We start from the raw sequence: 26,451 nt of genomic DNA, 5'->3' as shown, positions 1-26,451 counted from the left end.
CCGGCAGACAGACCTCCCCCTCCGCCTCGTGTCATTGGAGGCCAGCCGGCTTATACCGTCCATCGGATACTGGATTCCCGCCGGCTGCAGCGGTCCTGGCAGTATCTGGTGGACTGGGAAGGCTACGGTCCTGAGGAGCGCTTCTGGGTTCCTGCCAAAGACATCCTGGACCCTGACCTCATTCGTCAGTTCAGGGCCCTCCACCCTGAGAGAGCTGGTAGGAACGTCAGGAGCCGTTCCTAGGGGGGGGGATTCTGTCAGGATTTGGCCAGGGTTGTTCCGGGTTTTGGTCACTAGATGCCCCCATTGTGCTTTTTGACCTTATGTTTTTTCCCTTGTTCCCCATTATTATTTGCACCTGTGCCTCGTTTCCCCTGATTGTATTTAAACCCTTAGTTTCCCTCAGTTCTGTGCTCTGTGTTTGTATGTTAGCACCCAGCCCTAGTGTTCTGTGTATTCTTGTCGATTCCGGTGGATGCTCTTGTGGAATTCTGTTTTTGTTTTTGAGTATCTCTTGAGGCTTTTTTGTGCTATTCCTACCACCTTTTGGATTTGCCATTTTTGTATTTAAGGACTTCTCCTTTTTACTTTATTAAATACACCGTCTTAAGTACTGCTGTGTCTGCCTCATCTTCTGGGTTTTGCTGACTATTCGTGGCCCAGTTGGTTAAGTGACTGTTTCTCACTCCGGAGACCCAGGTTCGTAACCGGGTCCTGACAATGATGCAGTATGATGTAGTATTATGTACTATGATGCAGTATGATGTACTATGATGTAGTATTATGTACTATGATGCAGTATGATGCAGTAAGATGCAGTATTATGTACTATGATGCAGTATGATGTACTATGATGCAGTATGATGTAGTATTATGTACTATGATGCTGTATGATGTACTATGATGCAGTATGGTGCAGTATGATGTAGTATTATGTACTGTGATGCAGTATGCTGTAGTATGATGCAGTATGATCATGACCCCAACCCCTCTTTTACTCTGCTGCTACTCTCTGTTTATCATATATGCATAGTCACTTTAACCAGATCTACAAACTACCTCAATCAGCTTGACTAACTGGTGTCTGTATGTAGCCTGGCTACTGTATATAGCCTGGCTACTGTATATAGCCTGGCTACTGTATATAGCCTGGCTACTGTATATAGCCTCACTACTGTATATAGCCTGGCTACTGTATATAGCCTCGCTACTGTATATAGAATGGCTACTGTATATAGAATGGCTACTGTATATAGCCTGGCTACTGTATATAGCCTCTCTACTGTATATAGCCTCTCTACTGTATATAGCCTCACTACTGTATATAGCCTCTCTACTGTATATAGCCTGGCTACTGTATATAGCCTCCCTACTGTATATAGCCTGGCTACTGTATATAGCCTGGCTACTGTATATACCCTGGCTACTGTATATAGCCACTCTGCTGTTATTTGTCTTTTTACTGTTGTTTTATTTCTTTACTTTTTGTTTACTTATTGTTCACCCGATACCTTTTTTGCACTATTGGTTAGAGCCTGTAAGTAAGCTGTTGTATTCAGCATTTCACTGTAAGGTTTACCTACACCTGTTGTATTCAGCATTTCACTGTAAGGTCTACCTACATCTGTTGTATTCAGCATTTCACTGTAAGGTCTACCTACACCTGTTGTATTCTGCACACGTGACAAATACACTTTGATTTGATGCAGTATTGTCCATTTACAGTATGATGCGGTATGATGCAGTATGATTTGGTATGATGCAGTATGATGCATTTTGCAGGATGATGTAGTATGATGCGTTTTGCAGTATAATGAAGTATGATACAATATAATGCAATATGATGCAGTATGGTTCAGTATGATACAGTATGATGCATTTTGCAAGATGATGAATTATCATGCAGTATGATACAGTATGATGCAGTAGTATGATATATTCTACAGTATCATGCAGTATGATACAGTATGATGCAGCAGTATGATACATTTTGCAGTATCATGCAGTATGATGCAGTAGTATGATACATTTTGTAGTATGATGCAGTGTGATGCAGTATGACACATTATGATGCAGTATGATACAGTATGATGCAGTAGTATGATACATTTTGCAGTATGATGCAGTATGATGCAATGTGATGCAGTATGATGTATTATGATGCAGTATGATGCAGTATGATGCAGTGTGATGCAGTGTGATGCAGTATGATGCAGTATGATGCAGTGTGATGCAGTATGATGTATTATGATGCAGTATGATGCAGTATGATGCAGTGTGATGCAGTATGATGCAGTGTGATGCAGTATGATGCAGTGTGATGCAGTATGATGTATTATGATGCAGTATGATGCAGTATGATGCAGTGTGATGCAGTGTGATGCAGTGTGATGCAGTATGATGTATTATGATGCAGTATGATGCAGTATGATGCAGTGTGATGCAGTGTGATGCAGTATGATGCAGTATGATAGGTTTTGTAGGATGATGCATGACACGTTCTGTATTTTGAAAGTTCTATAAGTTAAAAACTTGATTGCTGACATGCAAAACATTTTAGGATTGTATTAACAGTGGACTAATTAAACAAATACCAAAATATAGTTTTTGAGTCCAATTTTCTTTGACACACGCACAGGAACACACACACACACACTGGAACACACACACTGGAACACACACAAAGGAACACACACACACACACACTGGAACACACACACAGGAACACACACACAGGAACACACACACACACACTGGAACACACACACAGGAACACACACACACACACTGGAACACACACACACAGGAACACACACACTGGAACACACACAGGAACACACACACACACACACACACACACTGGAACACACACACACACACTGGAACACACACACTGGAACACACACACTGGAACACACACACACACACACTGGAACACACACACTGGAACACACACGGCAAGAGGCATTGCTCAAACAAATCACATTCAATGAGTGAGCAGCACTCTGTGAGTTAGACAGGACTTTAAATAAAATATGAAAGCCATGCAGGCCAGAGACAGAGAGGGAGGGAAAGATTGAGAGAGAGAGACTCTCCTCTCCTCACGCTGCAGTGTGTGACAGGGCCTGATATTCCCTGAGACAGCACTCCAAGCTCCCCCCTAGAGATACCACTCTCAGCTAACCCCTAGAGACACCACTCCCAGCTAACCCGTAGAGATACCACTCCAGGTAACCCCTAGAGATACCACTCCCAGCTAACCCCTAGAGATACCACTCCCAGCTAACCCCTAGAGATACCACTCCCAGCTAACCCCTAGAGATACCACTCTCAGCTAACCCCTAGAGATACCACTCTCAGCTAACCCCTAGAGATACCACTCCCAGCTAACCCCTAGAGATACCACTCCCAGCTAACCCCTAGAGATACCACTACCAGCTAACCCCTAGAGATACCACTCTCAGCTAACCCCTAGAGACACCACTCCTAGCTAACCCCTAGACGTACCACTCCCAGCTAACCCGTAGAGATACCACTCCAGGTAACCCCTAGAGATACCACTCCCAGCTAACCCCTAGAGATACCACTCCCAGCTAACCCCTAGAGATTCCACACCCCATAGGGCTCAGGTCAAGAGTAGTGCACTATATTGGGAATAAGGTGCCATTTGGAATGCACAACATAATTAACAAACATGCTAAGACCTCATCCCACTGGAGGACTACAGTATTTCCTGGTGAGATCACATGACCAGGAGAAACTCAGGGCCCGAGTTATAGACTACAGTATTTCCTGGTAAGATCACATGACCAGGAGAAACTCAGGGCCTTAGTTATAGACTACAGTATTTCCTGGTGAGATCACATGACCAGGAGAAACTCAGGGCCCGAGTTATAGACTACAGTATTTCCTGGTGAGATCACATGACCAGGAGAAACTCAGGGCCCGAGTTATAGACTACAGTATTTCCTGGTGAGATCACATGACCAGGAGAAACTCAGGGCCCGAGTTATACCATCAGTCCTATCAGTGTAGAGATATTATTATCTAGAAGAAATAATGTACAGTCAAAATGCTCTGTTCCAATGAAATATTAGGGCTCCCGATTGGGGCAGCAGTCTAAGGCACTGCATGCTTGAGGCGTCACAACAGACACCCTGGTTCGATTCCAGGCTGTATCACAACCGGCCGTGATAGCGAGTTCCATAGGGCAGGCGCACAATTGGCCCAGTGTCGTCCGGGTTTGGCCGGTGTAGGCCGTCATTGTAAATAAGAGTTTGTTCTTAACTGACTTGCCTCGTTAAATTATACACATATCATAAAACATGATTCTGTGTTCATCAGATAGCCTAACTATACCTTTCCACTCAACAGCCATTGGCTGCTGTAATGCTTGGACAGTGTGTCCTGTGTCAACATGTGAATAAGTAATGACAAGTATCTCTCTTTCTATCATTCTCCATTCCTCCCTCTCCATCCCTCTTTTTAAAAGCTATATTTAACAATTCCCCCGTGCTCTGGTGTTCTGTTGACGTGCAAAAGAGATAAAAGATTCATGCTTGTTTAAAAGATTTAAGTGAACGTCCTGAACTTTCAGTACACAGCCAATAGCTAGGTTTTTATCCAATTGGCAACATATTTGCATGTGAATTTACTAAGATGAAGTAGTGCCCATAAAAATGACTTTCGCAGTTAAATTCCCATGTACCGAATTCAAAATAAAAGGTAACTTGATTTCCATTGTATTTACAACTCTGATGGTTTGTATTTACAACTCCATACTGATGGTTTTGTCACAAAACATTTAGCATTATATAGTGAATGTGCCCATTAACTGTACGTGTATTTATCCCATGTGTAACTCTGTGTTGTTGTTTGTGTCGCACTGCTTTGCTTTATCTTGGCCATGTCGCAGTTGTAAATGAGAACTTGTTCTCAACTGGCCTAGCTGGTTAAATAAAGGTGAAATAAAACATTTAAATAAAAACATTAACTCTGGTCTTGGCACGTGGGCTCTAGCCAACAGCTCACAGACACAGTGTAGGTAGTCTACTAATCTAACCTGCCTGAAACTAGATCACATTTTACATTACATTTACATTTAAGTCATTTAGCAGACGCTCTTATCCAGAGCGACTTACAAATTGGTGAATTCACCTTCTGACATCCAGTGGAACAGCCACTTTACAATAGTGCATCTAAATCATTAAGGGGGGGGGGGGTGAGAAGGATTACTTATCCTATCCTAGGTATTCCTTGAAGAGGTGGGGTTTCAGGTGTCTCCGGAAGGTGGTGATTGACTCCGCTGTCCTGGCGTCGTGAGGGAGTGTGAGACCTACATACTGGTCTCACAGACACAGTGTAGGTAGTCTACTAATCTAACCTGCCTGAAACTAGATTACCTACATACTGGTCTCACAGACACAGTGTAGGTAGTCTACTAATCTAACCTGCCTGAAACTAGATCACCTACATACTGGTCTCACACACACAGTGTGGGTAGTCTACTAATCTAACCTGCCTGAAACTAGATACTGGTCTTGACGAGACAGCCTGCTCTCATAGACTAGACGTAACATAGTTAATATAAATCTGTGAGACCCAAATTACTATGATCTGTTAAGTTTTGTATGGTTACATAAGACAGAAGGTTACTTAAGGCAAGAACGAATATGACACAAACAACTTTGAATCTCATCACGGACAACTTTAGCTTTTTAGCTACTTTGCAACTACTTAGCATGTTAGCTAACCATTCCCCTATCACTTTAACCTAACTGAAATCCCTAACCCTAACCCAGCTAACGTTAGCCACCTAGCTAATGTTAGCATTAGCCACCTAGCCAACTAGCTAACGTTAGCCACAACAAATTGGAATTCGTACCATACGATACGTTTTGCAAAGTTGTAACCGATTGTACGAATTGAAGAAAAAAATTGCACTGAGTCTCTTGCACTGGCTCTATGCAAACTCACTGGACTGTACCCACACGCACATACTACACTGACTCTCCCATACACACAAAAAACACACGAGCATATTGACGCCACACACACACACATACTAATACAATAACACACACACACACACATACTAACACAAAACACACACACACACACACATACTAACACAAAACACACACAAGCATATTGACGCCACACACACACACACACACACATACTAACACAATAACACACACACACACACACACACATACTAACAAAAAACACACACGAGCATATTGACGCCATACACACACATTTTCACCTGTTTATTACCTATCCTGATTACCTAGTCACTTTAACCCCTACCTGCATGTACATATTACCTCAATTATACCTCAACTACCTCGTACCCCTGTACATTGACTCGGTACTGGTACTCCCTGTATATAGCCATGTTATTACCTCGTACCCCTGTACATTGACTCGGTACTGGTACTCCCTGTATATAGCCATGTTATTACCTCATACCCCTGCACATTGACTTGGTACTGGTACTCCCTGTATATAGCCATGTTATTACCTCGCACCCCTGCACATTGACTTGGTACTGGTACTCCCTGTATATAGCCATGTTATTACCTCATACCCCTGCACATTGACTTGGTACTGGTACTCCCTGTATATAGCCATGTTATTACCTCATACCCCTGCACATTGACTTGGTACTGGTACTCCCTGTATATAGCCATGTTATTACCTCATACCCCTGCACATTGACTTGGTACTGGTACTCCCTGTATATAGCCATGTTATTACCTCGCACCCCTGCACATTGACTTGGTACTGGTACTCCCTGTATATAGCCATGCTATTACCTCGTACCCCTGCACATTGACTTGGTACTGGTACTCCCTGTATATAGCCATGTTATTACCTCATACCCCTGCACATTGACTCGGTTCTTACTTTTTAACTCTGTATTGTTGGGAAAGAGCTCGTAAGTAAGCATTTCACAGAAAGGTCTACACCCGTTGTATTTGACAGTGACAATAAAATGTTTATTTGATTGTAATTCGTAACATATCATACTAAATGGATGATGGACAACCAGAAATGAATACACACCATAGGAAACGTAACATACCATAGCAATTGGGGTGTACAGGATTGACATTTACTATGTTGGATGAGAAGAACTGCACTGTTCAACCCAGTAAATATGGAGGAGGAGTTAAAATGGGGTGTGGCCCATAGAGATGGAAAGAGGCCTCATTGTATCCGTGCAATTATGGCGTCTGTGACAGCGCCTTTAAGGCCATCTCCATTTTGAAGTAGTACATTTTCTTCTTCACGATTAGTTGATCTCTCCTGATGACCCGGTTGGACATGACTCCAACAGTGTCAACCAACAGGGATCAGACAATGAAGTCGGAAGTCCCACCCAGTTGACAACGTTAAAATGGTGCAGTATTTCCTGGTGATGGCGCTGCCCATGGTAATACGGCCTTTTGGCCACTAGAGGCCTCTATCGTCTATGTAGCCTTGTTAACGTCCAAAAGCGGAAGTGGTGTCACAGGGTCTTTCCATTTCTCCTGAAAACTGGAACATCCGGTTGTTGCCAGTAGGCTGCCTTCATGATGAGATTATTATGGATAAAAGCTAGATCATTTTCATTTGTCAAGGCAGCCAAGCATCAGGTCTTATTCTGGTGACATGATACTTGATGCTTGGCTGCCTTTTGACAACTAACAATTATTAATTGGAAAGCAGTATCAAGCTCATCACCATCCAATTTCACCACCCTGTGAAGTTCATCACAATTCATTTCATTTCTTGTCTAATAAACAACATGTTTTCCCGAGTCGTAGTGGGAGGACCACACCACATATCATCGCTTGACTCCAGTACTTCCATATGATGGTTATTATATCAGTATTTGTGCATGTGGCGTCTCCACTGCCATTTCTCACATAACTACAGCGTATTTTGTTTTGTAGACATTAGTAGTTTGCCGACAGATTGGCTGTATCCATCTGGCCTTTCGTGACGTTTTTTTTATCTGACTTGAACTTTACTCGTATGAAAAGGTTGGATGGAAACCTGGTTAACATGGGTAAATCATTTATCCATAGGATGTAAGAAAGGGAACTTGGAGTTTGGAGTTGAGTGTGTGGATGAACTTCTAGCCATGAATGGCATTTCATCACCCACATCGTCATCACCACCACCACAGTCCTCCTCTTCTTACTCGCCTCATCATTGTCATTTAACTGACATAAATAAGATCAAAGAGTTTCCAAGAAAATTCATTAAATGTCAGAGGTTTGAGCCTGAAATATTGCAGTATTTCTTTATTGCCCTGTTATAATACGTAGTTAAAAGATGGTAATAGCAGATTTCTCTATTTTCCGATTAAATGTGTGAAATGTGCCTACTACCACTAGAGGGAGGACATGATACATGATAGAGAGAGACAGCCGGCTCGGAGAAGGCAATATCATGACACTTCAAATCATTAGCCTGCTGATAGGCTTACTTCTTTCTGCCAGCATCAATTTCTATTGTACAGATACAATCTTCATTATCGCTTCACAGTAGTACACATTTTATATTCAGTTAAATACTCACCAATCACATTGTTACAGCCCGTATATGGGCAGGCCTACTTCAAAATATTACACAAGACAAATAACTATTACCGTTTTGATAAACTAAGAAAGATAATGTAGGTGACTTGTATGTATTTTACAGTTTGGCGATTGACGATATGGCCTGCTGTGTGGTGATGGTTTGGTTACGGGCTGACTACGTACCTTTCCAGTTTTGATTGTTTACAACCACATATAATGATTTAGTGGTGAAATCTCCGCCACCTACCAGTCAAGGGTTAAGGAATGAGACGTGTAAACCGATACGAGTGTCTGGCAAGTGCAGTTGCAAAACGTGTTCAGTTTGGACGTGGGAATGTTTGTTAGCATACTTGCCTTTAGAAGAGTGTTTCCGATAAAAGAGGTAGGCTATGTATTGATATTGTGGACAAATATGTGGTTTGAATTTAAAACATTGCATTGAAACGCGTGTCAATTGTGTGGCTTTTCACTGCGTCAGCCGAGGCGCAACAGACAGTTCCAGCGCGTAACCAATTTTTTTGCCATGTATTTTCATACGTTTATTGAAATCTACCGTATACTGTCTGTAATTTTAACAAGCACGCTACGTTATTCATTACAGCGAGTATGTTGATGGATTTCGAGTGAGTAGACAGGTATGTCGCTTGGTATTGCACTTCCGGTTACCTGAACAGTCGGTCTAACCGCAGGTGACATGACACTTGTGCGCGATCTGCACAGCTCAAGAGAAGAAGAAACCATAGTCGATGCGATGTTTACAAATGGAAAGTATTATCACTAGCCTGTATTTAATGTAATAACAATACATTACGTAGTATAGAATTGTATACATGGGATATTTTTTTTAAAGGAAAATCTTAATTTAACTTATGATTTCCTTGTCCTCATTTCCAGAATGCTGTAATCAGTCTGATGAATGGGAACACATAGCCACACGAAGCAGAACCCTGCACCCATTCTAAGATGGAGGAGCTGGCTGTGTTGGACTTACTGACATGCCCGCTGTGTTTGGAGCGGCTGGATGTTTCAGCCAAGGTCCTGCCTTGCCAGGATACCCCCTGGAAGCCCAGCCTGCATCAACAGGAGAACTCCAGGCCCGGGGACAAGATTGGGCTCCACTGCCCAGAGTGTCATACCCTGGTCCAGGCCAGGTCGGTGGAGGAACTGCCCCCTAACCTCCTGGTTCGGCTCTTGAAGGGGCTTAACCAGGGGTCCATGGAGCCAGGCCGGGACAGGAACAAACCGTCTGTCCGATATATGGTAACCTCTGCCAGGGGCAGGGAGGCCCAGCAGCAGCATCAGAAACAACAACAACAGAACCCACAGTCTGATCAGCAGCACAGAGAGAGGCAGAATGGAAAGAATGAGGTGAGTAGCTCGGTGTTATTATGGATCCACTCTCCTTTGAAGTTATGATGTGAAACTCACTCAATGACTAGTGCAGAGTGACAGCACCAACTGGTATTATGTTACTAAACTTTACATTTGGACTGATCTTCAACTAAATGTGCTTTGGTAAAATGTGTTAAGTGTGCAAAGAGTTGTTTGTTTAACTTTGTAATCACTGCTTTTGTTTGACATACATTTTAAAGTGGAAAATACTGCTGGTATAGTGCTCATACAGGGATTTGATCCATGCTGGTATACAGTAGTGCTCATACAGGGATTTGATCCATGCTGGTAAAGTGCTCCTACAGGGATTTGATCCATGCTGGTATAGTGCTCCTACAGTGATTTGATCCATGCTGGTAAAGTGCTCCAACAGTGATTTGATCCATGCTGGTATACAGTAGTGCTCCAACAGGGATTTGATCCATGCTGGTATAGTGCTCCTACAGGGATTTGATCCATGCTGGTATAGTGCTCCTACAGGGATTTGATCCATGCTGGTATACAGTAGTGCTCATACAGGGATTTGATCCATGCTGGTATACAGTAGTGCTCCTACAGGGATTTGATCCATGCTGGTATACAGTAGTGCTCCTACAGGGATTTGATCCATGCTGATATAGTGATCCTACAGGGATTTGATCCATGCTGGTAAAGTGCTCCTACAGGGATTTGATCCATGCTGGTATAGTGCTCCTACAGTGATTTGATCCATGCTGGTAAAGTGTTCCAACAGTGATTTGATCCATGCTGATATAGTGATTCTAAAGTGATTTGATCCATGCTGGTATACAGTAGTGCTCCTACAGGGATTTGATCCATGCTGGTATAGTGCTCCTACAGGGATTTGATCCATGCTGGTATAGTGCTCCTACAGGGATTTGATCCATGCTGGTATACAGTAGTGCTCATACAGGGATTTGATCCATGCTGGTATACAGTAGTGCTCCTACAGGGATTTGATCCATGCTGGTATACAGTAGTGCTCCTACAGGGATTTGATCCATGCTGGTATACAGTAGTGATCCTACAGGGATTTGATCCCATTCATGGCTAGAAGTTCATCCACACACTCAACTCCAAACTCCAAGTTCCCTTTCTTACATCCAATGGATAAATGATTTACCCATGTTAACCAGGTTTCCATCCAACCTTTTCATACGAGTAAAGTTCAAGTCAGATAAAAGAAACGTCACGAAAGGCCAGATGGATACAGCCAATCTGTCGGCAAACTACTAATGTCTACAAAACAAAATATGCTGTAGTTATGTGAGAAATGGCAGTGGAAACGCCACATGCACAAATATTGATATAATTACCATCATATGGATGTACTGGAGTCAAGCGATGATATGTGGTGTGGTCCTCCCACTACGACTCGGGAAAACATGTTGTTTATTAGACAAGAAATGAAATCAATTGTGATGAACTTCACAGGGTGGTGAAATTGGATGGTGATGAGCTTGATACTGCTTTCCAATAAATAATTGTTATTTGTCAAAAGGCAGCCAAGCATCAAGCATCATGTCACCAGAATAAGACCTGATGCTTGGCTGCCTTTTGACAAGTAAAAATGATCTAGCTTTTATCCATAATAATCTCATCATGAAGGCAGCCTACAAGCAACAAACGGATGTTCCAGTTTTCAGGAGAAATGGAAAGACCCTGTGACACCACTTCCGCTTTTGGACGTTAACAAGGCTACATAGACGATAGAGGCCTCTAGTGGCCAAAAGGCAGTATTACCATGGGCAGCGCCATCACCAGGAAATACTGCACCATTTTAACGTCGTCAACTGGGTGGGACTTCCGACTTCATTGTCTGATCCCTGTTAGTTGACACTGTTGGAGTCATGTCCAACCGGGTCATCAGGAGAGATCAACTAATCGTGAAGAAGAAAATGTACTACTTCAAAATGGAGATGGCTTTAAAGGCGTTGTCACAGACGCCATAATTGCACGGATACAATGAGGCCTCTTTCCATCTCTATGGGCCACACCCCATTTTAACTCCTCCTCCATATTTACTGGGTTGAACAGTGCAGTTCTTCTCGTCCAACATAGTAAATGTCAATCCTGTACACCCCAATTGGTATGGTATGTTACGTTTCCTATGGTATGTATTCATTTCTGGTTGTCCATCATCCATTTAGTATGATATGTTACGAATTACAATCAAATAAACATTTTATTGTCACGTGCCAAATACAACGGGTGTAGACCTTTCTCTGAAATGCTTACTTACGAGCTCTTTCCCAACAATACAGACTTAAAAATTAAGAACAATTTGCTTAATAAAAAAAAAGGAAATAGCAAGATAATAACATGGCTATATACAGGGAGTACCAGTACCAAGTCAATGTGCAGGGGTATGAGGTAATAACATGGCTATATACAGGGAGTACCAGTACCAAGTCAATGTGCAGGGGTATGAGGTAATAACATGGCTATATACAGGGAGTACCAGTACCAAGTCAATGTGCAGGGGTACGGAGGTAATAACATGGCTATATACAGGGAGTACCAGTACCAAGTCAATGTGCAGGGGTATGAGGTAATAACATGGCTATATACAGGGAGTACCAGTACCAAGTCAATGTGCAGGGGTATGAGGTAATAACATGGCTATATACAGGGAGTACCAGTACCAAGTCAATGTGCAGGGGTATGAGGTAATAACATGGCTATATACAGGGAGTATCAGTACCAAGTCAATGTGCAGGGGTACGAGGTAGTTGAGGTATAATTGAGGTAATATGTACATGCAGGTAGGGGTTAAAGTGACTAGGCAATCAGGATAGGTAATAAACAGAGGAGCAGCAGCAGATGTGAAGAGTGTTAAAGTGTGTGAAAATGTGTGTGTGTGTGTGGCGTCAATATGCTTGTGTGTGTGTGTGTGTGTGTGTGTGTGTGTGTGTGTGGTGTCAATATGCTCGTGTGTGTGTGTGTGTTATTGTGTTAGTATGTGTGTGTGTGGTGTCAATATGCTCATGTGTGTTTTGTGTTAGTGTGTGTGTGTGTGTGTGTGTGTGTGTGTGTTATTGTGTTAGTATGTTTGTGTGTGGCGTCAATATGCTCGTGTGTGTTTTGTGTTAGTATGTGTGTGTGTGTGTTATTGTATTAGTGTGTGTGTGTGTGTGTTATTGTGTTAGTATGTGTGTGTGTTATTGTATTAGTATGTGTGTGTGTGTGTGTGTGTGTGTGTGTGTGTGTGTGTGTGTGTGTGTGTGTGTGTGTGTGGCGTCAATATGCTTGTGTGTGTTTTGTGTTAGTATGTGTGTGTGTGTGTGTGTTTTGTGTTAGTATGTGTGTGTGTGTGTTATTGTATTAGTATGTGTGTGTGTGTGGCGTCAATATGCTCGTGTGTGTTTTGTGTGTATGGAAGTGTCAGTGTAGTATGTGCGTGTGGGTACAGTCCAGTGAGTTTGCATAGAGCCAGTGCAAGAGACTCAGTGCAATTTTTTTCTTCGATTCGTACAATCGGTTACAACTTTGCAAAACGCATCATATGGTACGAATTCCAATTCGTTGTGGCTAATGTTAGCTAGTTGGCTAGGTGGCTAATGCTAACATTAGCTAGGTGGCTAATTGCCTTTAAATTGTTTAACTTTGGTCAAACGTTTCAGGTAGCCTTCCACAAGCTTCCCACAGTAAGTTGGGTGAATTTTGGCCCGTTCCTCCTGACAGACCTGGAGTAACTGAGTCAGGTTTCTAGGCCTCCTTGCTCGCACACGCTTTTTCAGTTCTGCCCACACATCTTCTATGGGATTGAGGTCAGGGCTTTGTGATGACCACTCCAACTTTGTTGTCCTTAAGCCATTTTGCCACAACTTTGGAAGTATGCTTGGGGTCATTGTCCATTTGGAAGACACATTTGTGACCAAGCTTTAACTTCCTGACTGATGTCTTGAGATGTTGCTTCAATATATCCACATCATTTTCCTGCGTCATGATGCCATCTATTTTGTGAAGTGCTCCTACAGGGATTTGATCCATGCTGGTATAGTGCTCCTACAGTGATTTGATCCATGCTGGTATACAGTAGTGCTCCTACAGTGATTTGATCCATGCTGGTATACAGTAGTGCTCCTACAGTGATTTGATCCATGCTGGTAAACAGTAGTGCTCCTACAGGGATTTGATCCATGCTGGTATAGTGCTCCTACAGGGATTTGATCCATGCTGGTATACAGTAGTGCTCCTACAGTGATTTGATCCATGCTGGTATACAGTAGTGCTCCTACAGTGATTTGATCCATGCTGGTATAGAGTAGTGCTCCTACAGTGATTTGATCCATGCTGGTATAGTGCTCCTACAGTGATTTGATCCATGCTGGTATACAGTAGTGCTCCTACAGTGATTTGATCCATGCTGGTAAACAGTAGTGCTCCTACAGGGATTTGATCCATGCTGGTATAGTGCTCCTACAGGGATTTGATCCATGCTGGTATACAGTAGTGCTCCTACAGTGATTTGATCCATGCTGGTATACAGTAGTGCTCCTACAGTGATTTGATCCATGCTGGTATAGAGTAGTGCTCCTACAGTGATTTGATCCATGCTGGTATAGTGCTCCTACAGTGATTTGATCCATGCTGGTATACAGTAGTGCTCCTACAGTGATTTGATCCATGCTGGTATAGAGTAGTGCTCCTACAGTGATTTGATCCATGCTGGTATACAGTAGTGCTCCTACAGGGATTTGATCCATGCTGGTATACAGTAGTGCTCCTACAGTGATTTGATCCATGCTGGTATAGAGTAGTGCTCCTACAGTGATTTGATCCATGCTGGTATACAGTAGTGCTCCTACAGGGATTTGATCCATGCTGGTATACAGTAGTGCTCCTACAGTGATTTGATCCATGCTGGTATACTGTAGTGCTCCTACAGGGATTTGATCCATGCTGGTATACAGTAGTGCTCCTACAGGGATTTGATCCATGCTGGTATACAGTAGTGCTCCTACAGGGATTTGATCCATGCTGGTATACAGTAGTGCTCCTACAGTGATTGTAGTAAGGGGCTCTTATCTGAGCAGTTCAATAGAAATAACAGTCAAGCTAAGTTTACTGATAGGTTTCATGACTGTTGAAACGCTTCTTCTTTCACCACCGTGTTGTGTACGCCGCTGGCTTCGCTGAAGGAGATCAGAACGGCTGTTCTCAGACTCAATTCAAATTTCAAAAGTATTTATAAAGCCCTTCGTACATCAGCTGATATCTCAAAGTGCTGTACAGAAGCCCAGCCTAAAACCCCAAACAGCAAGCAATGCAGGTGTAGAAGCACGGTTCCTGACTCCCTGTCCCAGTTTGTCCGACGAGGCTGAGGCCCAAATGGCTTCCTGTGTTGTACACTACCTTTGGGCCCTGTGCAAGTCAAGCATCCTGTCCAGGGGGGTGTACATCAAGCTGCCTCAGGCTACGAAAACAGGAGATAGGCTCATAGGAGCAGGAGCCTTTCTGGCTGGCACAAGCCAAGGCTCCTTACCTACTGTTGACCAGAGCCCTTTGAGGTAGTAGTGCACTATATAGGGAATAGGGTGCCATTTGGGAGGCAGAGTAGATCGAGGTCAGAGACTCAGAGTCCTGTGTTACACCAGAAGGAAAAGCAGGTAATTGTCTTGGCAACGAGACGCCGTTTACATCTGACATCATGGGAAAGTAGAAGAAGCACAGCATGGGAACAAAGTTAGGAGCTTCTCGCCCCAAACTGTTCAAAGACACTATTTGTTTTTATTTGACTATTTTTATGAATCATTTCCTTAATTACAAATGTCCAACAAGACTCTACAGAACGTCAGGGCTATCCAGTTACATTACACTGCTATCCAGTTACAATACAGGGCTATCCAGTTACATTACACTGCTATCCAGTTACATTACAGGGCTATCCAGTTACATTACAGGGCTATCCAGTTACATTACACTGCTATCCAGTTACAATACAGGGCTATCCAGTTACAATACACTGCTATCCAGTTACAATACAGGGCTATCCAGTTACAATACACTGCTATCCAGTTACATTACACTGCTATCCAGTTACATTACAGGGCTATCCAGTTACAATACACTGCTATCCAGTTACATTACAGGGCTATCCAGTTACATTACACTGCTATCCAGTTACATTACACTGCTATCCAGTTACATTACACTGCTATCCAGTTACATTACAGGGCTATCCAGTTACAATACACTGCTATCCAGTTACATTACAGGGCTATCCAGTTACATTACACTGCTATCCAGTTACATTACACTGCTATCCAGTTACATTACAGGGCTATCCAGTTACATTACAGGGCTATCCAGTTACAATACACTGCTATCCAGTTACATTACAGGGCTATCCAGTTACATTACAGGGCTATCCAGTTACATTACAGGGCTATCCAGTTACAATACACTGCTATCCAGTTACATTACAGGGCTATCCAGTTACAATACACTGCTATCCAGTTACATTACAGGGCTATCCAGTTACATTACAGGGCTATCCAGTTACATTACAGGGCTATCCAGTTACATTACACTGCTATCCAGTTACATTACACTGCTATCCAGTTACATTACAGGGCTATCCAGTTACATTACAGGGCTATCCAGTTACATTACACTGCTATCCAGTTACATTACACTGCTATCCAGTTACATTACAGGGCTATCCAGTTACATTACAGGGCTATCCAGTTACAATACACTGCTATCCAGTTACATTACAGGGCTATCCAGTTACATTACAGGGCTATCCAGTTACATTACAGGGCTATCCAGTTACAATACACTGCTATCCAGTTACATTACAGGGCTATCCAGTTACAATACACTGCTATCCAGTTACATTACAGGGCTATCCAGTTACATTACACTGCTATCCAGTTACATTACAGGGCTATCCAGTTACATTACAGGGCTATCCAGTTACATTACAGGGCTATCCAGTTACATTACAGGGCTATCCAGTTACATTACACGGCTATCCAGTTACATTACAGGGCTATCCAGTTACATTACAGGGCTATCCAGTTACATTACAGGGCTATCCAGTTACAATACACTGCTATCCAGTTACATTACAGGGCTATCCAGTTACAATACACTGCTATCCAGTTACATTACACTGCTATCCAGTTACATTACAGGGCTATCCAGTTACATTACAGGGCTATCCAGTTACATTACAGGGCTATCCAGTTACATTACAGGGATATCCAGTTACATTACACTGCTATCCAGATACATTACTGTCCTCGATGGTCACACACAGCACTGCTGGTTTTGTTTATTCCTCTGTAATTAATAGATCAATGAATCTCAATGAATGACATCGATTAACCAGCGATTTCAAACACCTCAATGTCCTAGATTCATACCCTTATAGAAAAAATACATTCAGCTGTCCTCCAGTTAAGATCAAAATAGACTTGTTCTGCATATACCTCCTGGGAAATGTACAGTAACAAACTCTATTTTCCCAACCTGTGTCCAGTTCATTGCCAGAGCCCTGTACGACCACAGGCAGAACGTCCCAGGAGTGATTGACATGGCGTCTGGTGACATCATCATTCTGAGACAGAAGGTGGATGAGAACTGGTATTATGGAGACACGAACAGCAGTAGTGGGCTGGGCGCTGCTAACATGATACAGATTATTGACCAGCAGCATAAGACTCCACCACAGTGTCAATCCCAAAAACAGTCCCAATCCCAGACCCCGCCACAATTCCAGTCTCAGCCTTTAGCCCTCTGCAAAGCTCTGTACGACTTTGACTCCAAAGAGATGGACGTGAATCTGGATGACTGCAAGGACTGTCTCACCTTCCACAAGGTGCGTCTGCCTGTCTCTCTTTAACTGTATATACTACTACAGGGCCAGGCTTGAATTACTTTGATGTATTGGAGACCCACAGGCTGTTACTCCTGGAGACCCACAGGCTGTTACTCCTGGAGACCCACAGGCTGTTACACCTGGAGACCCACAGGCTGTTGCTCCTGGAGACCCACAGGCTGTTACACCTGGAGACCCACAGGCTGTTACACCTGGAGACCCACAGGCTGTTACTCCTGGAGACCCACAGGCTGTTACTCCTGGAGACCCACAGGCTGTTGCTCCTGGAGACCCACAGGCTGTTGCTCCTGGAGACCCACAGGCTGTTGCTCCTGGAGACCCACAGGCTGTTACTCCTGGAGACCCACAGGCTGTTACTCCTGGAGACCAACAGGCTGTTGCTCCTGGAGACCCACAGGCTGTTACTCCTGGAGACCCACAGGCTGTTACACCTGGAGACCCACAGGCTGTTACTCCTGGAGACCCACAGGCTGTTACTCCTGGAGACCCACAGGCTGTTACACCTGGAGACCCACAGGCTGTTGCTCCTGGAGACCCACAGGCTGTTACTCCTGGAGACCCACAGGCTGTTACACCTGGAGACCCACAGGCTGTTACTCCTGGAGACCCACAGGCTGTTACTCCTGGAGACCCACAGGCTGTTACTCCTGGAGACCCACAGGCTGTTGCCCCTGGAGACCCACAGGCTGTTACACCTGGAGACCCACAGGCTGTTACTCCTGGAGACCCACAGGCTGTTACACCTGGAGACCCACAGGCTGTTACTCCTGGAGACCCACAGGCTGTTACACCTGGAGACCCACAGGCTGTTACTCCTGGAGACCCACAGGCTGTTACACCTGGAGACCCACAGGCTGTTACTCCTGGAGACCCACAGGCTGTTACTCCTGGAGACCCACAGGCTGTTGCTCCTGGAGACCAACAGGCTGTTACTCCTGGAGACCCACAGGCTGTTGCTCCTGGAGACCCACAGGCTGTTACACCTGGAGACCCACAGGCTGTTACTCCTGGAGACCCACAGGCTGTTACTCCTGGAGACCCACAGGCTGTTACACCTGGAGACCCACAGGCTGTTACTCCTGGAGACCCACAGGCTGTTACTCCTGGAGACCAACAGGCTGTTACTCCTGGAGACCCACAGGCTGTTGCTCCTGGAGACCCACAGGCTGTTGCTCCTGGAGACCCACAGGCTGTTACTCCTGGAGACCCACAGGCTGTTACACCTGGAGACCCACAGGCTGTTACTCCTGGAGACCAACAGGCTGTTGCTCCTGGAGACCCACAGGCTGTTACTCCTGGAGACCCACAGGCTGTTACACCTGGAGACCCACAGGCTGTTACACCTGGAGACCCACAGGCTGTTACTCCTGGAGACCCACAGGCTGTTACACCTGGAGACCCACAGGCTGTTACACCTGGAGACCCACAGGCTGTTACTCCTGGAGACCCACAGGCTGTTACTCCTGGAGACCCACAGGCTGTTACTCCTGGAGACCCACAGGCTGTTACACCTGGAGACCCACAGGCTGTTGCTCCTGGAGACCCACAGGCTGTTACACCTGGAGACCCACAGGCTGTTACACCTGGAGACCCACAGGCTGTTACTCCTGGAGACCCACAGGCTGTTACACCTGGAGACCCACAGGCTGTTACACCTGGAGACCCACAGGCTGTTGCTCCTGGAGACCCACAGGCTGTTGCTCCTGGAGACCCACAGGCTGTTACTCCTGGAGACCCACAGGCTGTTACTCCTGGAGACCCACAGGCTGTTGCTCCTGGAGACCCACAGGCTGTTACTCCAGCCAAGTTGATGTTGTTCTCCAGGTCTCCTCAAATTAAAAATATACTATATTTTATACCATCTATTGCATCTTGCCTATGCCACTCGGTCATTGCTCATCCGTAGATTTATATGTACAGTTGAAGTCAAAAGTTTACATACACTTAGGTTGGAGTCATTAAAACTCGTTTTTCAACCACTCCACAAATTTCTTAACAAACTTTAGTTTTGGCAAGTCGGTTAGGACATGTACTTTGTGCATGACACAGGTAATTGTTTACAGACCAATTATTTCACTTATAATTCACTGTAAAACAGTTCGAGGTCGACCGATTAATCAGAATGGCTGATTTAATTAGGGCCGATTTCAAGTTTTCATAACAATCGCAAATTGGTATTTTTGGACACCGATTTTGCTGTCAAAACACACGAAAGTGCTGTTTGAATGAATACTTACGAGCCTGCTGGTGCCTACCATCGCTCAGTCAGACTGCTCTATCAAATCATAGACTTAATTATAACATGATAGCACACATAAAATACGAGCCTTAGGTCATTTAATATGGTCGAATCCGAAAACTATCATCTCGAACACAAAACGTTTATTCTTTCAGAACCGTTCCGTATTTTATCTAACGGATGGCATCCCTAAGTCCAAATATTCCTGTTACATTGCACAACCTTCAATGTTATGTCATAATTATGGAAAATTCTGGCAAATTAGTTCGCAACGAGCCAGGTGGCCCAAACTGCTGTATATACCCTGACTCTGTTGCAAGAGAAGTGACACCATTTTTCCTAGTTAAAATAAATTCATGTTAGCAGGCAATATTAACTAAATATGCAGGTTTAAAAATATATACTTGTGTATTGATTTTAAGAAAGGCATTGATGTTTATGCTTAGGTGCACGTTGGAGCAACGACAGTCCTTTTTCGCGAATGCCACCGCATCGATTATATGCAACACAGGACACGCTAGATAAACTAGTAACATCATCAACCATGTGTAGTTAACTAGTGATTATGATTTATTGATTGTTTTTTATAAGATAAGTTTAATGCTAGATAGCAACTTACCTTGGCTTCTTACTGCTTTCACGTAACAGGCAGGCTCCTCATGGAGTGCAATGTAATCAGGTGGTTAGAGCGTTGGACTAGTTAACCGTAAGGTTGCAAGATTGAATCCCCGAGCTGACAAGGTAAAAAATCTGTCGTTCTGCCCCTGAACAAGGCAGTTAACCCACTGTTCCTAGGCCGTCATTGAAAATAAGAATGTGTTCTTAACTGACTTGCCTAGTTAAATAAACCATATCTTTTTTTAAATCGGCAAAAATCGGCGCCCAAAAATACAGATTTCCGATTGTTATGAAAACTTGAATTCGGCCCTAATTAATCGGCCATTCTGATTAATCGGTCGACCTCTAGTCCCAACCGTGAAGCATGGGGGTGGCAGCATCATGTTGTAGGAGAGCTTTGCAGCATTAGGGACTGGTGCACTTCACAAAATGCATGGCACCATGAGGCAGGAAAATTATGTGGATATATTGAAGCAACATCTCAAGACATCAGTCAGGAAGTTAAAGCTTGGTCACAAATGTGTCTTCCAAATGGACAATGACCCCAAGCATACTTCCAAAGTTGTTGCAAAATGGCTTAAGGACAACAAAGTCAAGGTATTGGAGTGGCCATCACAAAGCCCTGACCTCAATCCCATAGAAAATGTGTGGGCAGAACTGAAAAAGCGTGTGAGCAAGGAGGCCTACAAACCTGACTCAGTTACACCAGCCCTGTCAGGAGGAATGGGCCAAAATTCACCCTACTTATTGTGGGAAGCTTGTGGAAGGCTACCCGAAACATTTGACAAGTTAAACACTTTAAAGGCAATGCTACCAAATACTAATTGAGTGTATGTAAACTTCTGACCCACTGGGAATGTGATGAAAGAAATAAAAGCTGAAATAAATCATTCTCGCGACTATTATTCTGACATTTCACATTCTTAAAATAAAGTGGTGATCCTAACTGACCTAAAACAGGGAATGTTTACTAGGATTAAACGTCAGGAATTGTGAAAAACTGAGTTTAAATGTATTTGTCTAAGGTGTATGTAACCTTCCGACTTCAACTGTACATATTCTTATTCCATCCCTTTAGATTTGTGTGTACTAGGTAGTTGTTGTGGAATTGTTAGATTACTTGATAGATATTGCTGCACTGTCGGAACTAGAAGCACAAGCATTTCACTACCCTCGCAATAACATCTGCTAACCAACGGACTTGCCTAGTTAAATAAAGGTAAAATAAAATTGTAAGTATTTGGATTGATGATAAAACTGCCTTTTAAAACACACGTTGAAAAACGAACTAATTAAGTTCGGGTTCCTCTATAGAAATAAATCCTGCCTTACTTTTGAAAACAGGGGGAAGATTGTTCAAGCATCGCTCCTCCCAGTACTTGACTAAAGTGATTTAATCTACATGGATGCAATAGCCTCTGATTTAAAACATTTAGATTCAGTCTATCACTCAACCTTGTGTTTTATCACTGGAGACAATTTTTGTACACATCATTGCCTTTTATATAGTTCTGTTGGCTGGGTGCACATCACATCTGACTACCAGAAGGGCCCAACATTGGCTGTCAGTTTGAGGCATAACTCTCTGGTCTGGAAGGGTCAGTTTGAGGCATAACTCTCTGGTCTGGAAGGGTCAGTTTGAGGCGTAACTCTGGTCTGGAAGGGTCAGTTTGAGGCGTAACTCTGGTCTGGAAGGGTCAGTTTGAGGCGTAACTCTCTGGTCTGGAAGGGTCAGTTTGAGGCATAACTCTCTGGTCTGGAAGGGTCAGTTTGAGGCATATCTCTCTGGTCTGGAAGGGTCAGTTTGAGGCGTAACTCTGGTCTGGAAGGGTCAGTTTGAGGTGTAACTCTGGTCTGGAAGGGTCAGTTTGAGGCGTAACACTCTGGTCTGGAAGGGTCAGTTTGAGGTGTAACTCTGGTCTGGAAGGGTCAGTTTGAGGTGTAACTCTCTGGTCTGGAAGGGTCAGTTTGAGGCGTAACTCTCTGGTCTGGAAGGGTCAGTTTGAGGCGTAACTCTCTGGTCTGGAAGGGTCAGTTTGAGGTGGAACTCTGGTCTGGAAGGGTCAGTTTGAGGCGTAACTCTGGTCTGGAAGGGTCAGTTTGAGGCGTAACTCTGGTCTGGAAGGTTCAGTTTGAGGCGTAACTCTCTGGTCTGGAAGGGTCAGTTTGAGGCGTAACTTTGGTCTGGAAGGGTCAGTTTGAGGCGTAACTCTGGTCTGGAAGGGTCAGTTTGAGGCGTACCTCTGGTCTGGAAGGGTCAGTTTGAGGCGGCGTAACTCTGGTCTGGAAGGGTCAGTTTGAGGCGTAACTCTGGTCTGGAAGGGTCAGTTTGAGGCATAACTCTCTGGTCTGGAAGGGTCAGTTTGAGGCGTAACTCTGGTCTGGAAGGGTCAGTTTGAGGCGTAACTCTGGTCTGGAAGGGTCAGTTTGAGGCGTAACTCTGGTCTGGAAGGGTCAGTTTGAGGCGTAACTCTGGTCTGGAAGGGTCAGTTTGAGGCGTAACTCTCTGGTCTGGAAGGGTCAGTTTGAGGCGTAACTCTCTGGTCTGGAAGGGTCAGTTTGAGGCGTAACTCTGGTCTGGAAGGGTCAGTTTGAGGCGTAACTCTGGTCTGGAAGGGTCAGTTTGAGGCGTAACTCTCTGGTCTGGAAGGGTCAGTTTGAGGCGTAACTCTGGTCTGGAAGGGTCAGTTTGAGGTGTAACTCTGGTCTGGAAGGGTCAGTTTGAGGCGTAACTCTCTGGTCTTTAAGGGTCAGTTGCGGATTTTGAGGAGAAATGTTGTAAAGGAGAACTGCACTTGTTTTGATTGATGTGTAATTTTGTCTGTCGCTTTTGAATTAAATTTGTTGTAATGTGTAATTGTACATTTATAGTGTCCCAGGGTACCCTTGTAAATGAGACCCTGGTCTCCAGGGGTTTCCCCTGGTTAAAGAAAGCTAAAAAGAAATATAGGACTACACCTTCTTGTTAAATGGAACTAATCATCCAGACCGTGATTCATTTAGTCAGATGTGTTCGTACTGGCCATGCACACCCTGTGGGTCGCCACATTGAGAGGCCTGTCCTGACAGAGTAGTTTCTAGCATGTGAATACATGACTTTCTTTCTCAGAGATTGTGACGTTCTTATTCAAATTAGGTGTGGGAGGTTTCTTTGCTTTGATCAGTTGATTATTAGTTAACAGATCATTGTGTATAAACCCACCGTACCTCTCCTTGTCTCTCTCTCCTTCTTTCTCTCTCTCCTTCTTTCTCTCTCTCCTTCTTTCTCTCTCTTTCCTTCTCTCTCTCTCCTTCTCTCTCCTTCTCTCTCTCTCCTCTCTCTCTCTCTCTCTCTCTCTCTCTCTCTCTCTCTCTCTCTCTCTCTCCTCCTCTCTGCTGAGGCAGTACTTTGATTCATACCTAAATGTCAGACCTCCTGCCTTCTGAACTGCAGTGTACTGAGGAGAATAGCTCTAATCCTACTCTCTCTGCTGAGTCTGGCCCAAATCCCTATAAAGTGCACTACTTTTGCCCAGGGCCCTTTTCTATTTTCTTTATTTCCTATCTGCCACTCTCTTCTTTTCTATTTTTACCCTTCCACTCTTCTGCCTTCTCCTCTCTGACCTTCCACTCTTCTTTCTTCTCCTCTCTGACCTTCCACTCTTCTGCCTTCTCCTCTCTGACCTTCCACTCTTCTTTCTTCTCCTCTCTGACCTTCCACTCTTCTGCCTTCTCCTCTCTGACCTTCCACTCTTCTGTCTTCTCCTCTCTGACCTTCCACTCTTCTGCCTTCTCCTCTGACCTTCCACTTTTCTGTCTTCTCCTCTCTGACCTTCCACTCTTCTGCCTTCTCCTCTCTGACCTTCCACTCTTCTGCCTTCTCTGACCTTCCACTCTTTCCCCTTCTCCACTCTGACCTTCCACTCTTTCCTCTTCTCCTCTCTGACCTTCCACTCTTTCCTCTTCTCTTCTCTGACCTTCCCTCTTCTGTCTTCTCTTCGACCTTCCACTATTTCCTCTTCTCCTCTCCGACCTTCCACTCTTTCCTCTTCTCTCTGACCTTCCACTCTTTCCTCTTCTCCTCTCTGACCTTCCACTCTTTCCTCTTCTCTTCTCTGACCTTCCACTCTTCTGTCTTCTCCTCTCTGACCTTCCACTCTTTCCTCTTCTCCTCTCTGACCTTCCACTCTTCTGTCTTCTCTTCTCTGACCTTCCACTCTTTCCTCTTCTCTCTGACCTTCCACTCTTTCCTCTTCTCCTCTCTGACCTTCCACTCTTCTGTCTTCTCCTCTCTGACCTTCCACTCTTCTGTCATCTCCTCTCTGACCTTCCACTCTTTTCTCTTCTCCTCTCCGACCTTCCACTCTTTCCTCTTCTCTCTGACCTTCCACTCTTTCCTCTTCTCCTCTCTGACCTTCCACTCTTCTGTCATCTCCTCTCTGACCTTCCACTCTTTTCTCTTCTCCTCTCCGACCTTCCACTCTTTCCTCTTCTCTCTGACCTTCCACTCTTCTGTCTTCTCCTCTCTGACCTTCCACTCTTCTGTCATCTCTTCTCTGACCTTCCCTCTTCTGTCTTCTCTTCGACCTTCCACTCTTCCCTCTTCTGTCTTCTCCTCTCTGACCTTCCACTCTTCTGTCTTCTCTGACCTTCCACTCTTTCCTCTTCTCCTCTCTGACCTTCCACTCTTCCCTCTTCTGTCTTCTCCTCTCTGACCTTCCACTCTTCTGCCTTCTCCTCTCTGACCTTCCAATCTTCTGTCTTCTCTTCTCTGACCTTCCCTCTTGTGTCTTCTCTGACCTTCCACTCTTTCCTCTTCTCCTCTCTGACCTTCCACTCTTTCCTCTTCTCCTCTCTGACCTTCCACTCTTTCCTCTTCTCTTCTCTGACCTTCCCTCTTCTGTCTTCTCTTCGACCTTCCACTATTTCCTCTTCTCCTCTCCGACCTTCCACTCTTTCCTCTCCTCTCTGACCTTCCACTCTTCTGTCATCTCCTCTCTGACCTTCCACTCTTTTCTATTCTCATCTCCGACCTTCCACTCTTTCCTCTTCTCTCTGACCTTCCACTCTTTCCTCTTCTCCCCTCTGACCTTCCACTCTTCTGTCATCTCCTCTCTGACCTTCCACTCTTTTCTCTTCTCCTCTCTGACCTTCCACTCTTTCCTCTTCTCTCTGACCTTCCACTCTTCTGTCTTCTCCTCTCTGACCTTCCACTCTTCTGTCATCTCTTCTCTGACCTTCCCTCTTCTGTCTTCTCTTCGACCTTCCACTCTTCTGTTTTCTCCTCTGACCTTCCACTCTTTCCTCTTCTCCTCTCCGACCTTACACTCTTTCCTCTTCTCTCTGACCTTCCACTCTTCTGTCTTCTCCTCTCTGACCTTCCACTCTTTCCTCTTCTCTTCTCTGACCTTCCCTCTTCTGTCTTCTCTTCGACCTTCCACTATTTCCTCTTCTCCTCTCCGACCTTCCACTCTTTCCTCTTCTCTCTGACCTTCCACTCTTCTGTCTTCTCCTCTCTGACCTTCCACTCTTCTTTTCACTTTTAGCTTTTCATATTTATCCCTCTGTTTTCCTGTTATGTTCTCTCCTCTCTGTCTCTCTGAGCCTGCGTCCTCTCCTCTACTCCCCGTGTCAGGCAGTGAAGCGTAAGGACACAGTAATGCTTTCTGTGCTTGGATGGCATAACAGCACATCACTGTAGGGAGTGAGAGCATTAGCACTGTCTGCCTGTCTCTCTTCCTCCCTGCCTCCCTCCCTACCTTCCTTCCTCCCTACCTTCCTTCCTTCCTCCCTGC

General features: G+C 44.4%; 1 protein-coding gene across 3 annotated transcripts in view; it reads left to right on the top strand.

Annotated features, from left to right (window-relative positions):
* Positions 1-8,822: 8,822 nt before the first annotated feature.
* The window catches only part of LOC135526715 (E3 ubiquitin-protein ligase SH3RF1-like), a 39,736-nt gene continuing 22,107 nt past the window's right edge, over positions 8,823-26,451 (top strand). For 2 of the 3 annotated variants that reach the window (XM_064955315.1, XM_064955314.1), the window contains exons 1-2: positions 8,823-8,958; positions 9,471-9,944. In XM_064955315.1, coding sequence (XP_064811387.1) covers positions 9,540-9,944 — 405 coding nt within the window. In that variant the 5' untranslated portion in view covers positions 8,823-8,958; positions 9,471-9,539. Of the gene's footprint in view, positions 8,959-9,470; positions 9,945-25,796 lie in introns of those variants that run through there. The other variant, XM_064955316.1, reaches the window with a different exon arrangement.

This window comes from Oncorhynchus masou, chromosome 32, assembly GCF_036934945.1.
Source record: "Oncorhynchus masou masou isolate Uvic2021 chromosome 32, UVic_Omas_1.1, whole genome shotgun sequence".
Lineage (NCBI taxonomy): Eukaryota > Metazoa > Chordata > Actinopteri > Salmoniformes > Salmonidae > Oncorhynchus > Oncorhynchus masou.
Note: the sequence above shows the minus strand (reverse complement) of the source record. Positions and strands in the feature narration are given on the sequence as shown.